Source organism: Amblyomma maculatum, chromosome 1 (assembly GCF_055883805.1).
Source record: "Amblyomma maculatum isolate TAMU_Amacu chromosome 1, ASM5588380v1, whole genome shotgun sequence".
NCBI classification, from domain to species: Eukaryota; Metazoa; Arthropoda; class Arachnida; order Ixodida; family Ixodidae; genus Amblyomma; species Amblyomma maculatum.
Genome location: NC_139344.1, coordinates 421,409,355 through 421,424,753, shown reverse-complemented (window position 1 = coordinate 421,424,753; position 15,399 = coordinate 421,409,355). Strand labels below are relative to the sequence as shown.

At 47.8% G+C, this 15,399-nt stretch overlaps 2 protein-coding genes across 2 annotated transcripts in view; one reads left to right on the top strand and one right to left on the bottom strand.

The window, feature by feature from the left end:
• Positions 1–7,620, top strand: part of LOC146209234 (cytochrome P450 2D14-like) — a 33,458-nt gene extending 25,838 nt beyond the window's left edge. The window contains exons 6-8 of the mRNA XM_084587375.1: positions 4,199–4,457; positions 5,741–5,931; positions 7,342–7,620. Of these exons, the coding sequence (XP_084443501.1) occupies positions 4,199–4,457; positions 5,741–5,931; positions 7,342–7,523 (632 nt within the window). The 3' untranslated portion in view covers positions 7,524–7,620. The remainder of the gene's footprint in view (positions 1–4,198; positions 4,458–5,740; positions 5,932–7,341) is intronic.
• A 3,619-nt stretch (positions 7,621–11,239) lies between these two features.
• LOC146209233 (uncharacterized) lies at positions 11,240–14,476 on the bottom strand. The gene has a single exon (XM_084597724.1). The coding sequence runs from the start codon at positions 14,474–14,476 to the stop codon at positions 13,319–13,321; it is 1,158 nt and encodes a 385-aa protein (XP_084453850.1). The 3' UTR covers positions 11,240–13,318.
• Positions 14,477–15,399: the final 923 nt, after the last annotated feature.

Sequence of the window (15,399 nt, the reverse complement as noted above, 5' to 3'; positions counted from 1 at the left end):
GACACATTTCCTTCGAGTACTATTCGGGGCCGCTCATTCAAAACGCTCTTTTTAATTTCTTCTACTTTACTTGCTTCAATTTGGCGGCCGAGGGGCATTTGTCTTATTTGTAATAACTGGATCACTTTTTGAGTTTCCAGTTCGTACCTTCTCAATTCAGTCTCCATCCTTGCGATTTCCAACTTAGCTTTTATCTCCATCTTTCTAATTTTCTAATTCAGTCTCTATTTCCGCCTCTGTCTCTAGACGCTTCACTGCGTCCTTACTTTTCATCTTTGCTACGCAATCCTTCAGTCTCAATGAGGCTACGGGGACTCTTATGGACACACTGGTCTATCCGGAAAACACTGACTTTCTGGTGTTCATGTTTAATAATCTAACTAACCACACGTCGACACCGCGCACCTCCCGCTCCTAATGCCTGAGCCACGCACACCAACGAACGCAAGAAATCCCGCTCACCTGAGCAACGGTTGCGCCTTTCTCGCCGCGTCGCTCCTCGCTGTGGGGCACTTCCGATCGTCGCTGCCTCTGACCGTCACCGCTGGGGGTCCCTGGGTCCTTGCACGCGTCGATGAAGTTCCTACCCCGAACGACCGGGAGATCCTGGCACCTCAGCAACGGTTGCCCCTTCTTTGCCGCGTCGCTCCTCGCTGGTGGGCACTCCTACTCGCCGCTGCCTCTGACCGTCTCCTCTTGGGGTCCCTAGGTCTTTGCACGCGGCGAAGCTCTTCCACCTTGAACAGCCGGCAGACTTCGGTGAGCGCCGATAACGTTGCGACGGCTCTTGTAACGGGCTGGGCTTGCGGAGTGCTGCAGTTGCCGAATCGTCCTGTCGAGTGCGCCAGTAAAACGTCAGAGGTTCTTCTTGTCTCTTCTTCGAATCTTCCGCACCTCTCCAAGGTGCTCCTCGATTCGGCAGGCGACGTGCAGTTCACACGCAAACACACTGAGACGAAGGCCGACGAACTTGCCATAACAAAACGAACATTAACTTTATATAACAAGAACACGAAGCACAGGGTACAGAAAACTTATTTACGCGAGAAAGAGAGGCGACACACTTTACAAAAGAGACTGGGCTAAAACCTAACATCAAACTGAGCGCATCGCTCTTTTTACGACTTCTCAGTCGGGGCCTGCCTGCTACCCTGTCTTCTCCGAGCGAGAATCGCATCAGAACCAGAACCGTCAGTAAACTGCGCGGCGCGCTCTTAAATAGCCAGCTCGGAACCTTCTAGGCGTGGAGGGGGAACGGAAAACAGCTTAGCGCTGCCAAAGCTATGCGTTCTCCCCCCCCCCCCCCTTGGCCTTCTGGAGAGGCCTGGAATTTTCTCGAACATGGTCAGTACGCGCGGTCCTCCTGCGCGAAGCGAGGAGGAGGGCCGGAACCGTGCGGGGGAATGCACACTTGACTCCGCGCATGGCGACGAGGGCGAGGAGGCGCAGCGTGGTGGACGAGATGACTTAATCGGTCGCGTCGCTTTCTCGTAGCTTGGAGAACCTTCCATCGCCGCTTTCTGCAGCGCGCGCGCCGAAACATTAAAGAAAGGGCCACCGAGGCCTTACAATGATGATGAGTTTGATTTGTGCGCAACTAATATTGGTTCCTACATCAAGAGACGTTCTGCAGTATTCATGCACCAGGACATTGACATAATACGATGACAACAGATTTGCAAGCGTTTACTAGCGCATTCCCGAATTTAACATTATATCAGTGACTGAAAGCAATTGATCAGTTCAGTTCAGTCGTTCAGTCGTGTCCGACTCTTCGCGACCCTATGAACCATGTCACGCCACGCTTTCCGGTCTCTCACTATCTTCCTAACATCACCTAACTTCATCTGCAGTGCCTTGAAGATGCCATCTAACCATCGCGTTCGCTGCCTACCCCTTGTCCGGCAACCCTCAACCTTTCCCAACACCAAATCTTTCTCCAGCGACTCCTCTCTTCTCATCAGATGACCAAAGTAGCTGAGCTTTAACTTTAGAATTTGACCCTCCAATGAGCAGTCAGGGTTTATGGTCGACAATATCGACTGATTTGATCTTCTGGCAGTCCAAGGAACTCTCAAGAGTCTCCGCCGGCACCACAATTCAAACGCGTCAATTCTTCGGCGGTCAGCCTTTTTCACAGTCCAACTCTCGCATCCATACACCACAACTGGAAAGACCATAGTACGAGTTATACGGATCTTGGTTGGCAGACTACTATCTCTGCTCTTTACTAGGCGGTCAAGGCTAACCATTGCTCTCTTTCCCAGAAGCTGGCGTCTCCTAATTTCATGGCTGCAGTCTCCTTCCGAGGTAATCTTGGAGCCCAAGAAGAGAAAATCTGTCACAGATTCCACTTCTTGTCCCTTGATGCTCCAGGACTTGATAGGGCAAGACGCCATGATCTTTGTCTTTTTAATGTTCAGTTTAAGCCCGAACTTCTCACTCTCTTCTTGTACGCGCATCACATGTCTCTTGAGTTCCACTTCACTTTCTGCCAATAAAGTGGTATCATCCGCATATCTAAGGTTGTTGATACGTTTTCCAGCAATCTTCACTCCAGCTGAAGACTCGTCCAGACCGGCCTTCCTCATTATGCACTCTGCATATAGGTTAAATAGGCAGGGCGACAGTATGCAGCCTTGCCTAACTCCTTTCTCAATCGGAAACCAATCAGTAAGACCATGTTTAGTTCTGACATGGCCTTTTGCCCTTCATACAGGTTCCTGAGGAGACAGATGAGGTGAATTGGAACTCCCAACTTTTGGAGAGCTTGCCACAATCTACTGTGATCTACGCAGTCAAACGCTTTCGCATAATCAATAAAGCAGAAGTAGATGGGCTTCTGGAACTCTCTTGCTTTTTCCACGATCCAGCGAAGGTTGGCAATTTGGTCTCTAGTTCCTCTGCCCTTGCGAAACCCAGCTTGGACGTCCGGAAGCTCCCGATCCACATACTGCTGCAGCCTACCTTGGAGGATTTTCGACATCAGCTTGCTAGCATGCGAAATAAGCGCGATCGTGCGGTAGTTGGAACAATCTTTGGCACTGCCTTTCTTTGGAATGGGGATGTAAACTGACCTCCTCCAATCCTGTGGCCACTGCAGGGTTGTCCAAATCTTCTGACATAATGTATGCAGAATGTTAACAGCTTCATGGTTGAGGTTTTGAAGCAACTCAGCTGGAATGCTATCAATTCCGCTATCTTTGTTCTTAACAAGGCTGGCTAAGGCCCATAGCATGCAATTATGGTCATAATAACAGCAATCAGCTAGAAGTGGGCGCCATGCAAAAATGTAGACTGTTGCCCTGAAAAAGTTACGAGGGACATTAGCAACTAAAGTAGTGAAAGGCGAAAACCTGAGCGACGCATTCTGCTATGGAACTGGCGCTAATAATTAACTAAATATTTTGTCAATTGTTAGTCAGTAACATTTTACTTTACTTATAATTATTAATTGATAGGTTATCACTGATTGCCATATTCCGATAAAAGGCATGCATTCGCGCATACTGTGCTGGTGCTCTGTGATTGGTCGATACTTCTATGAGGTCATCGCGCCTCGGCTATAGTTTTTCTTTATTTCTGTTTTCCTTTATTCAGAGCCGTCGCAAAAGTGGGACACAAATATTCCATGACAGCATCAGCCATTAAAGGCCTTTGCCTTATTATGTACGAAAACCGATGTGCCCGAACACAGGAGCATTATTCAGAGCCTGTCACGGAAGCCACTCTTTATATCGCGAGTCGCAGTAGTAAAACGAATATCATGCACATTTCAGTTTTGTTTTTGTCCGACGAGGAGCTGTTGCCTCAACTTACAATAAGCCTCTAAATAACTTCCTTACTCAAATTCCTATTTTTATCATTTCTTTTGCATTTCTATTTATTCCGGCAAACGACTGCTTTCAGGAGCAGAAGGACTGAAAACTGTCTAACACCAGTAAATTAAGATTTTTGAGCTTCCAAAGCGACCTAGGGTGATATTGTAGGAACTTCATTGAACCAGTACTCACTTTTCTCGATTCCAATTATCTGAATCGCCAATGAGTGTCACAAAATATTGTGGACACACTGTAACCTATTTTATGACTATTTTTTATCATTATACTACATAGAAAGAGGCATAATACAATATTTTATTCTGTTTCTGAAAACTATCCCACTTATAAGTAATATTTTGCTTCTTTCCTTAACACAGTGGAAAACCTGATGAGCACCGCAATCGGCTTCTTCCAGGCGGGATCGGCGGGCGTGCCGACATTTATGCACTGGCACATGTTGCACTTCGCCCTGCGCGCGGACACCTTACAGGTCGAGGTGCAGGCGGAGATCGACCACGTTATCGGACGGGACAGGCGCCCAACGTGGGAAGACCGACGCAACATGCCTCTCACAATGGCCGTTGTCTGGGAAATGCTGCGCTGGAAAAGCATCACGCCCCTCAGCGCTCCGAGGAGGTAATGAGAAAAATGGCGTCTAACTTATAGTGCAGATGACCTGAAGGTGTTTGCGCAGCTGCTTTCAATGATATTACAAATCACTTGTAGAAAGTTCCCATTCTGTACAGCATACCACGCGGAATATATTATCTCTGTAAGAATTTTAAAGACAAGGCCTAATCCATCTTATACAATCTACCCATCTTACTACCCAAATACCCACTTTCACCACAAAGATCATTCTAACATTTCTTTTCGTCAATTGTAGCTTCCATGAGATTTAGCAAGTAGTTGTTTCTCCTCGTCAATGTCGATTACCGAGCATTTCTACGACAAACGTGACCCCTAAATCTCCATTAAAACACAAACGCGCTTAGCGTGCTTTCCGGTCTTCAATTGGCGTGGACATAAAATATGTTAGTTCTGTATATTGAAAACGACACGGTGAAAAAAAAGTGTTCGAGTGCAGGAAAACTAATGATTTATTGTTTGTATACTCCCATTTATTAATTGTTATCGGGGATAGCAACGACGTGAGGAAATTATTTAGGCTGCATACAAATTCGAACTAACCCTTGCGAGAACGGCATATTTTTTCAGAAGGCAGAATTAGCGAGGCGCTTCGTAAACGTCTTTAAATGCGTACTTCTAAAAAAAGCATTCGCTGGTGTAAGAATTTGTAAAGGTCCAAATATTCTTATACTTCTGCAAATACCTTTCATGCAGTAACAGAGTGCCTCGTCTTATTTGTTCCCTTTAGATGTGGTTGTAGTTTTGCTCCTTCTGCATGAGCTGCTTTGCCGGCAGCATTTTTCTACGCGCAATCGACGAGGATTATATGACCTAGTCGAGAACAGATTTGAGAATGCTATCTAGAATGCGAAATAATTGAAAGAATGGCTCCTTTCTCGACTATTTGAAAGGTTTTAATGGCTTAGAAAGCGTTATGCTCTTTTTAACACTCGGAGTGTGAACATACTTGACAAATGGGGCTACCAACGGTTACATATACTAATGAACTTTGTTGACTCCCCATAAAAGCTCTCTCTTGGAAGCTTAAAAATGTTCATTGAAGACAACTGATGCATTTTCCTGCCTGCTAACACACCTGGATTTATATGCATAGCTGTAGAAAACTAAGCAACCCCGATGCTGGCGCGGCTAGCGCGCTACATCGACACAGTAGCAAAACTGACTTCGGTACCTCTTACTTTTTGGATGCTATTTGGGTATGCGTCACTGTAGAGACCGGTAAGTGGTCTTTGATGTGTAAAAACAAAATGCGCATTCTCCACACGCAGGGCCGAAGTGGATTTCGTGTGTGACGGATTCTTCTACCCTGCCGGAATAACCGTGATGGCAAATTACTGGGCAGTTCACAACGATCCAAACGTATTTCCTAATCCTGAAAAATTTGACCACAGCCGATTCATCAATGACGATGGCTCAGCAACCCTTGATAAACCCAAACGCATTATACCATTTTCTGTTGGTAGGTATTTCATATAGAGAGTGATCAGTATAACAGCAAGGTAGTGACAAGCGGGCGAGTTGGTGATACATACTAAATGCGAATAGCGCAAACGACGAAGGCGGGAGTAGATACCACAGGACGAGTGCCGGTCATATGCTTCTTGTGATTATTTCTTATTCTTTTCCGCTGTTTTCCTTAAATAACGACCAGCTTGGAGAGACCATGTTTGAGTGATCACGTGATTCTTTTGTATTTGTTGGAATAGGAAGCAGATCAGCGCACGATTTCGATGCCTTAGCTGATTTCCACCTTGTAAGTGTAAAGTTGTTTTTGGAGGGGGAGTTCATGTGTAGTTTTGGTTATACAAAAATTACCGTTTCTCTGATTCAGTGCATCATTTAGGGCAGTATGTCATTAAAATTAAGAACAACAAGACAACTTAGAAGGGTTGCGTACCAATTAAATAGTGCGTTTTATTCCATGCAGTAATTACACCCCCGAAGGTTCGAGACCATCTTTGGGAATGTAGCAAATAAGCTAGGTCGAATTTTAAAGGCGACTCGTCAGTATGAAAATCAGCAAGTGTAAAGTTGTTTTTGGAGGGGGAGTTCATATGTAGTTTTGGTTATATAAAAACTAACGTTTCTCTGATTCAGTGCATCATTTAGGGCAGTATGTCATTAAAATTAAGAACTACAAGACAACTTAGAAGGGCTGCGTACCAATTAAATAGTGCGTTTTATTCCATGCAGTAATTACACCCCCGAAGGTTTGAGACCATCTTTGGGAATGTAGCAAATAAGTTAACTCGAATTTTAGAGGCGACTTGTCAGTATGAAAATCAGTTAACTTCTCGTTACCCTATTGTTATATCTGTTGGTTAATGACAGCCATGTGCCTGTTCAGGGCTCGTGCTATCTGTTTTCTGTCGCAGTATAGCGCAAGTAAAACGGGTCATTTGGAACCGCTTAGTTCACAGCAGCAGCGCAGGAGAACATTTATCTTGGACTATCGGCGCCCTTCACGTGATCCTCTTTAGCTGAGAGTCGATGGCTAGATTTTGTACGGCGGTGGCTCATAGATGGTGGTAGAAATTCTGACTGCCCAGCTCCCACCTATTGCGAAAGCAATACTATGCCAGTTTTCGGCTCGTCACGTAGTCCGTGACCGCAGTCACGAATAGCCTTGAACAGTCGCAAAGAAGACGAAGAAAAACGCTCGGTCACCCGCACCTAATGCTTTCTCTCTCTGAACCCTTCTAATTTTTTTCCAACCAGTTATTTGAGAGCATCTGTGTTGCGCATTTTCTCCCGTAAATGTTGTAATGTTGACAACTGTTTTTTCAAAGCGGTAAGATTTGCTTGGTAATTTCTGTGTTTACGAACTTGCACAATGTATTGTGCTTACATCAAACGCTTTAACTTTCAGGGAAGCGGAAGTGTCCAGCAGAGACACAGGCTGTGATGGTTCTCTTCCTCTACATCACCTGCATACTGCAGCACTTCCGAGTGCTGCCGGAGGAAGGTGTTACTATGGATCCTGGAGACGCACTAGACCGCCTGCCCAACAAGGCCAAATACAGACTCAGATTCCTCGCCAGGGAAAAGTAACACACGTGTTGCTTCCGGAACTATCAGCATCACAGATCATTACAAGCACTGAATAATGAATGGTCTGACTTATGCGTTACGAAAAGCAAAATAAAAGTTCTCCATACAAACATATTGCTATGACGATGACGAAGTGGGCAGTGGCGCGGAGCAGAGTGCTCGCGCCCGGCCCGCTGGCCATTAAAGCATATTTCACCGTCATGTGACCACGTCGTTCTGTTTTGTTGTGTCGCAGTGTTACATCGCTTGTCATGCCACCTCGTAACATTTGGTTGGAGGTGCAGTTCATCCCTATCCTCGCCTTGCACCGCCGAAGCCAACCGTACGCCTGGTCCATCGGCCGAGAGCCCGTGGAGATCGCCGCCCAGCTCTGCCCCAGCCAGGTTGACGACTAGCCAATTTGGTAAGGGTTCATACTTAACCAGCCTTGTCCTGTCCTCTTCTTTCCTGTGTCTCGTCCTTTGGCTGGTTAAGTATGAACTCTGCCCCAGCCCTTTTGGTTACCATCCGCTCTCCCCAGCCCCGTCCCCAGCCCTGACCACAGCACACGACGACCACGAAGAGCCCAAAGCCGACCCGACCGACCCCAGAATGAAGCGACCTCACGACCATTCGAGCGAAGACAGCACCCCCACCCAAGCCGTTTGGCGTCTCCATGAGCCTTGGCTTTCTGCAAACGGTGAAGATTGGACCTGGTGCTCCGGGGCAAGAATTCATCCCATCTTCGCATTCATTGTGGTGCCCAGTGTTTCATGTTCTAATCCTGTGTATGTGTTCATCATCACTTCATGCATTGGATTTCTAGCAAGTGATCGGGACGATCGCTCGGTGGCCCCGGGTAGTGCTACGAAGATGACGAAGCGGGCAGTGGCGCGGAGCGGAGTGCTCGCGCCAGGCACGCTGTCCATTAAAGCATATTTCATCGTCATCTAATCACGTCGTTCTGTTTCTGTTGTGTCGCCATGTTACATCACTTGTCATGCCACCTCGTAACATTTGGTTGGAGGTGCGGTTTATCCCCATCCTCGCATTGCACCGTCGAAGCCAACCGTACGCCTGGTCTATCGGCCGAGAGCCCGTGGAGATCGCCGCTCAGCTCTGCCCCAGCCCTTTTGGTTAGACCCGACCAGCCGCTCTCCCCAGCCCCGTCCCCAGCCCTGACCACAACACACGACGACCACGAAAAGCCCAAAGCCGACCCGACCGACCCCAGAACGAAGCGACCTCACGACCATTCGAGCGAAGACAGCACCCCCACCCAAGCCGTTCGGCGTCTACATGAGCCTTGGCCTTCTGCAAACGGTGAAGATTGGACCTGATGCTCCGGGGCAAGAATTCTTCCCATCTTCGCATTCATTGTGGGGACCAGCGTTTCATGCCCTAATCCTGTGTATGTGTTCATCATCACTTCATGCATTGGATTTCTAGCAATCGATCGGGACGATCGCTCGGTGGCCTCGGGTAGTGCTACGAAGATGACGAAGCGGGCAGTGGCGCGGAGCGGAGTGCTCGCGCCAGGCCTGCTGTCCATTAAAGCATATTTCATCGTCCTCTAATCACTTCGTTTTGTTTCTGTTGTGTCGCCGTGCTACATCGCTTGACATGCCACCTCGTAACAATATTACCTTGAATAAGAACTTCAGTTCAGTTCAGTCGTTCTGTCGTGTCCGACTCTTCGTGACCCTATGGACCACGTCACGCCATGCTTTCCGGTCTCTCACTACCTTCCAAACATCACATAACTTCATCTGCAGCGCCTCGAGGATGCCATCTAACCATCGCGTTCGCTGCCTACCCCTTCTCCGTCGACCCTCAACCTTTCCCAACATCAAATCTTTCTCCAGCGACTCCTCTCTTCTCATCAGATGACCAAAGTCGCTGAGCTTTAACTTTAGAATTTGAGCCTCCAATGAGCAGTCAGGGTTTATGGTCGACAATATCGACTGATTTGATCTTCTGGCAGTTCAAGGAACTCTCAAGAGTCTCCGCCAGCTCCACAATTCAAACGCGTCAATTCTTCGGCGGTCAGCCTTCTTCACAGTCCAACTCTCGCATCCATACATCACAACTGGAAAGACCATAGCACGAGTTATACGGATCTTGGTTGGGAGACTAAAGTCTCTGCTCTTTACTAGGCGGTAAAGGCTAACCATGGCTCTCTTTCCCAGAAGCAGGCGTCTCCTTCTGCAGTCTCCTTCCGGGGTAATCTTGGAGCCCAAGAAGAGAAAATCTGTCACAGCTTCTTCTTGTCCCTTGATGCTCCAGGACTTGAGAGGGCAAGACGCCATGATCTTCGTCTTTTTAATGTTCGGTTTAAGCCCAAACTTCTTACTCTCTTCTTGTACGCGCATCAGAAGTCTCCTGAGTCCTACTTTAGTTACTGCCATTAAAGTGGTATCATCCGCATATCTAAGGTTGTTGATATGTTTTTCAGCAATCTTCACTCCAGCTGAAGGCTCGTCCAGACCGGCCTTCCTCATGATGCACTCTGCATATAGGTTAAAAAGGCAAGGCGACAGTTAGCAGCCTTGGTCACTCCTTTTTCAATCGGAAACCAATGAGTAAGACCATGCCCAGTTCTGACTGTGGCCTCTTTCCTTCATGCAGGTTCCTGAGGAGACAGATGTGGAGAATTGGAACTCCCATCTCTTGGAGAGCTTGCCACAATCTGCTGTGATCTACACAGTCAAAAGCTTTCGCATAATCAATAAAGCAGAAGTAGATGGTGTGGTGTATGATTCAGACCAGACGCATGACACGGGACCACGCAAGCGCAGTATGCAAAAACCCTCCTTTATTCGTCACAGTGAAGCCACTTATATAGGGAATCATATTGAGTGACGATGGCGATATGTACACTGAAAGAAACGAAACTGAAACAAGAAAACGGATACAACTTCGCCTCCCGCTTGAAAATACAGCACAGTAATTTGCAACAACCAAAATTACACGAACTAAAGACTTATTGTTCAGGTAAAGAAAACCCAAATCTTTCTACAGGTCGGCGTACCCTAGTGCTGCGACGCAAAGGTTGCTCCACCGAATCCTCTAAAGGAGCAACTTCAGCCCTTGTTTCCTGCAATCGCAACAATTCACCCTGTTCAGCGTCTGCGCGGCTTTCAGGCCCAGCGGTGCCCGAGCAGTGATGGGGCAGTTCCCATGCCCATTGTTCTATTATCTGCGATTGATTGCAGGGTACCCGAACTAGTTTAGACGCGTTCCAGCAACGACCGTCGCTCATCAAAAAGCTATTTTTGCCTTTTTTGCCGACAATCTTGAAAGGTCCCGTGTAGTTACCGACGCTTTCCCACCGTCTGCTGTCTTGCGTACACGAACGAAGTCCCCTACTCTAAAGGCTGGTCTTTTCGCACCTCGCCTCCTGTCCGTATACTGTTTTGCATACATCTGCTTCGTCCTAACCCTAGCAGGAACATTTTTATTCGAACCGGCTTGGCCACCCTCTCTTGTCGGCAAACCCACTGTAATGAGTCTTGTCCTTGGCTGGCGCCCGTGGAGCAACTTAGCTGGTGACACACCCGTTGTCGCATGCGGCGTCGACCTATATATGCCGAGATAGTCAACCACAGCAGCCTGGAGGGGCCGTTGCTCCAATCGGGCAACCTTCATGAAATCTTTCAGCATGCGAATAAAACGTTCAATAGCGCCGTTTCCCTGTGGATAGTGCAGAGAAGAACAACGATGCGCAATACCCCTCTTTCTCAAGAATGTTTCAAACATTTGCGAACTAAACTGAGGCCCATTATCTGGGACAATTTCTTCCAGATAGCCTTCTCGGCTGAACACGGTCTGCAAAAAATCGACCACACTCTGTGACGTCACTGTAGATGAGAAGGCAACCTCAGGCCACTTGGAATGATAATAGATCAGCGATGTCATGTACCTACAGTTTGAAGGGGCCCAGCCAATTGGTCCCACTATATTCATTGCTCCTTCTGCCATGGTAGCGCTGTAAACGTCACCGGCTACAGCGGTGCAAACGACGGTTTAGCGGACTTGTCCGCGGCCTGGCAGATATGGCAAAAATGGATTGCTTCTTCTACCTGTTTATTCAAACGCGGCCACCAGTAAAGATCACGTAGTCTCTGCTTCGTTCTCACAATTCCTGGGTGACCTTCGTGCGCAAAACCAACAAGGAGCAAGGTTAATTCACTCGGAACAACTACCTGCTCGCCGCGCATCAAAAGGTCATCGACGACAGAAAGCTCTTCCTGCACGTTAAAGAACGGCATTACTTCTACTGGCAAAGGTTTTCTAGGCGCCCAACCATGTACCACGTGCACAACAACCTGTTGCAGTGTGCTGTCTGCAGCAGTGGCCACCTGCAGCTGTTCCTTTGTTAGGCACTCTGATACAACGGCCACAATTTCTTCCTGCATCGTCTGCTGCGAATCACAGTCAAGAGGTAGGCGTGAAAGCGCATCGGCCACGACATTTTGCGATCCCTTTTGGTACTCTATGTCGAAGTTATAATACAAAAGTCGAGCTGACCATCTGGATATACGCAAAGGTCGGCGTCCTGTACCGGCAGCTGAAAGTAACGTCACCAGTGCCTGGTGGTTCGTACGTAACAAATATTTTCTACCCCACAAGTAGATGTGCCAGCGCTCGCACGCGAAGAGACAAGCAAGGGCCTCACGTTCCCCAGCGGGGTACTTCCGCTCCGCAGGAGTCAGGGCACGTGATGCGAAGGCTACCGTGCGTACGCTGTCACCATCGCGTTGCTGAAGAACGGCTCCCAGACGCTTATCAGAAGCATCTGTCGTAACAATTACATCAAGGTCTGGGTTAATCATTTGCATGACTGGGCTTGAAGACAAAGCTGTCTTCACAAGCTGGAAGCTACGCTCAGCCTCATTATCCCACGTGAACTGTTGACCAGACCGCAGGAGCCTTCTAAGCGTCTCGACGAGATCAGCAAATCGCGGCACAAACAGAGCATAGTAACCAGCGAGACCCAAAAATGACCTCAAAGTGGCAACATCGTGAGGAGCAGGCACTTTGACAATAGCGTCAACCTTAGACTGCAATGGTGTGAGCCCTTTTGAGCTCACCGTATGCCCTAAAAAGGATAGTTCTGAAACAGCAAATGTACATTTCTGGTTGAGCTTCAAACCTGAATCACCAATGCGTTTTAGCACCTGGTGTAGAGTCTTGTGGTGCTCCTCACGTGTCTTGCCCCACACAATCACATCATCAATGTAACAAAGTACGCCTTTACAATAATTCAAAATATGCTGCATCATTCTCTGAAAGGCTGAAGGGGCAGGTGCAAGGCCAAAACACACTCTCTTAAAACGAAACAATCCTTCGTGTGTGATAAAGGTGGTTAGTCCCAGACTTTCCGGAGCCAGTTCTAACTTGTGGAATGCCGATGCTAAGTCGAGCTTTGAGAAGCACGTTCCTCCAGCTAGTTCGTGAAGTAATTCCTCTGTATACGGAAGAGGAAAAGCATCGGCAATTACTGCCTTGTTCACTTCACGTAGGTCCACACACAACCTAATTGAACCGTCCTTCTTCATCACGACGACGATCGGTGAAATCCACTCCGATGCGTCGACAGGTTCAATTATATCTTCGGCCAGCAGGCGTTGTATCTCTACCGATACCTGTTACCATAGCGTGAGCGGCAGGCGTCTGAGTTTCGCAACGACTGGCTTCACAGATGAACGGCATTTAACATGGTGAACAAAGCCTTTCACATGCCCTAACTGTTCCGTGAACAAGTGCGCAAACTGGGGCGTAAATTCTGAAGGCAGTGAATCAGGGCTTGTCACCTAGCAGCAATTCAAGGTTGAGCCGTTGATAGTGATTCCTAGGCTCCGAACGGCATCAAGCCCCAGCAGCGAAGTGCCCTTGGTTGTGACATGAAAAAGCACACTGGCTCTGTTTCCCTTGTAAGATACGTCAGCAAGAAAGAAACCGCTTAACTTGATTTGTTCTCCGGAATAGTTACACAAATTGGCAGTCGGCGGTCGGAATGAGTACGTGTCGGCTAGATATTTGTGGTAGTGCTCTTCACTGAGCAAAGAAACCGTGGCGTCTGTGTCGACAATCAACGACAATCTTATCTTCCCGATGGAAATGTTAGCTCGAATATCTTTCACCGACGCAATACGGTCACCGATTTGAAGTACCGCGTCGGCGTTGGCCTTCTCGGGCTTTCGAACGGCACATTTCGTTTTCTTCGATCTGCACATGCTTGAATAGTGACCAATTTTTCCACAAGAGTGGCAACGCTTGTTCCTCGCCGGACATGCAGTCGAGTTAGCCATATGCGCTGACGAGCCGCACCTATAGCAACTTCCTTGCTCAGAGTCTGACCTTTTTCGCACATCTTGAATCTTGTTCACAGTGCTATGCGCGAATTCCCCGAGCTCTTGTTGTGTTTGCTCAATTTGCTTCCCGATGTCAACAGCACGCTGCAATGTAAGCGAAGACCCTTCATAAAGCATGCGTTCACGGGTTGTTCGTGACGAAGTGCCTTCCAGTAATTGGTCTCGAATCATGCTATCGGTAGCGCTGCCAAAATTGCAAGTAGACGCAAGGTCCCGAAGACTGTTTGTAAATGCTTGAAATGTCTCACCAGGCAGTTGTCTTTGGCGAAACCGGCGCCGCTCCACCAAATCATTCGTAGCGCTCGCGAAATGCGTATCCAGAGCAGCAAGCGCGTCCTTGAACTGGTCCACCTTTTTCTCGGCCTTGGCGTCCGCATTCGCGTCTGCTCCTTGTGCAAGGATGCTGTAGAATATTTGCTGGCCTTCAACCCCGAGCGAGTTTAGCAGAATTGCCTTGCAACGCTTCGGCTTCAGTTTATCGCCGCCAATGGCCTCCAGGAAATTCAGAAATACACGTTTCCACTGCTGCCAAGGCACAGCCGGTTCACCGGGTGCAGGCAAGAAATGGGGTGGTGCTCGGAAACACCCGAGTGACATGGCTCCGATACTGATCCTCGTCGCCAATATGTGGTGTCTGATTCAGACCAGACGCATGACACGGGACCACGCAAGCGCAGTATGCAAAAACCCTCCTTTATTCGTCACAGTGAAGCCACTTATATAGGGAATCATATTGAATGACGATGACGATATGTACACTTAAAGAAACGAAACTTAAACAAGAAATAAAGATACAACAGATGGGTTTCTGGAACTCTCTTGCTTTTTCCATGATCCAGCGAAATTGGCAATCTGGTCTCTTGTTCCTCTGCCCTTGCGAAACCCAGCTTGCACGCCCGGAAGCTTCCGATCCACTTACTGCTGCAGCCTACCTTGGAGGACTGCCTTTATTTGGAATGGGGATGTAAACTGACCTCCTCCACTCCTGTGGCCACTGCAGGGTTGTCCAGATCTTCTGACATAATGTATGCAGAATGTTAACAGCATCATGGTTGAGATTTTGAATGAACTTAGCTGGACTGCCATGAATTCCTCTAGCTTTCTTCTTAGCAAGGCTGGCTAAGGCCCACTCAATTTCACTCTTCAGAATGCCCGGCTCGAGATCAGTAATCACAACCGTCTTATGTTATGTTTGTACATCCGGGTCCTTCTTGTACAGTCTTCTGTGTATTCCTGCTACCTCTTTATCTCTGAGGCTTCAGTGAGGTCCTTGCCTCGTTTGTCCTTTATCACGCCCAGCCTAGCACAGAAGCTTCCTTTGATATCTTTGATTGTCTTATTCTGAGTTCTTGTGTTCCTCAATTGGCTGTTGTCCTCAACTGCTTGGCACTGTATGTTCAGGAAGGCATTCTTATCTCTTGCTATTTTCTGAAAATCCGCATTGAGAACCTTGTACCTTTCTCTTTCCCCCATAACTTTTGCCATCCTCCTTTCATCAGCTATTTGTAAAGCCTCTTCAG

Excerpts from the sequence above, each read along its gene's own strand:
- LOC146209233 (XM_084597724.1), bottom strand. The coding sequence starts at position 14,476 with ATGTCACTCGGGTGTTTCCGAGCACCACCCCATTTCTTGCCTGCACCC.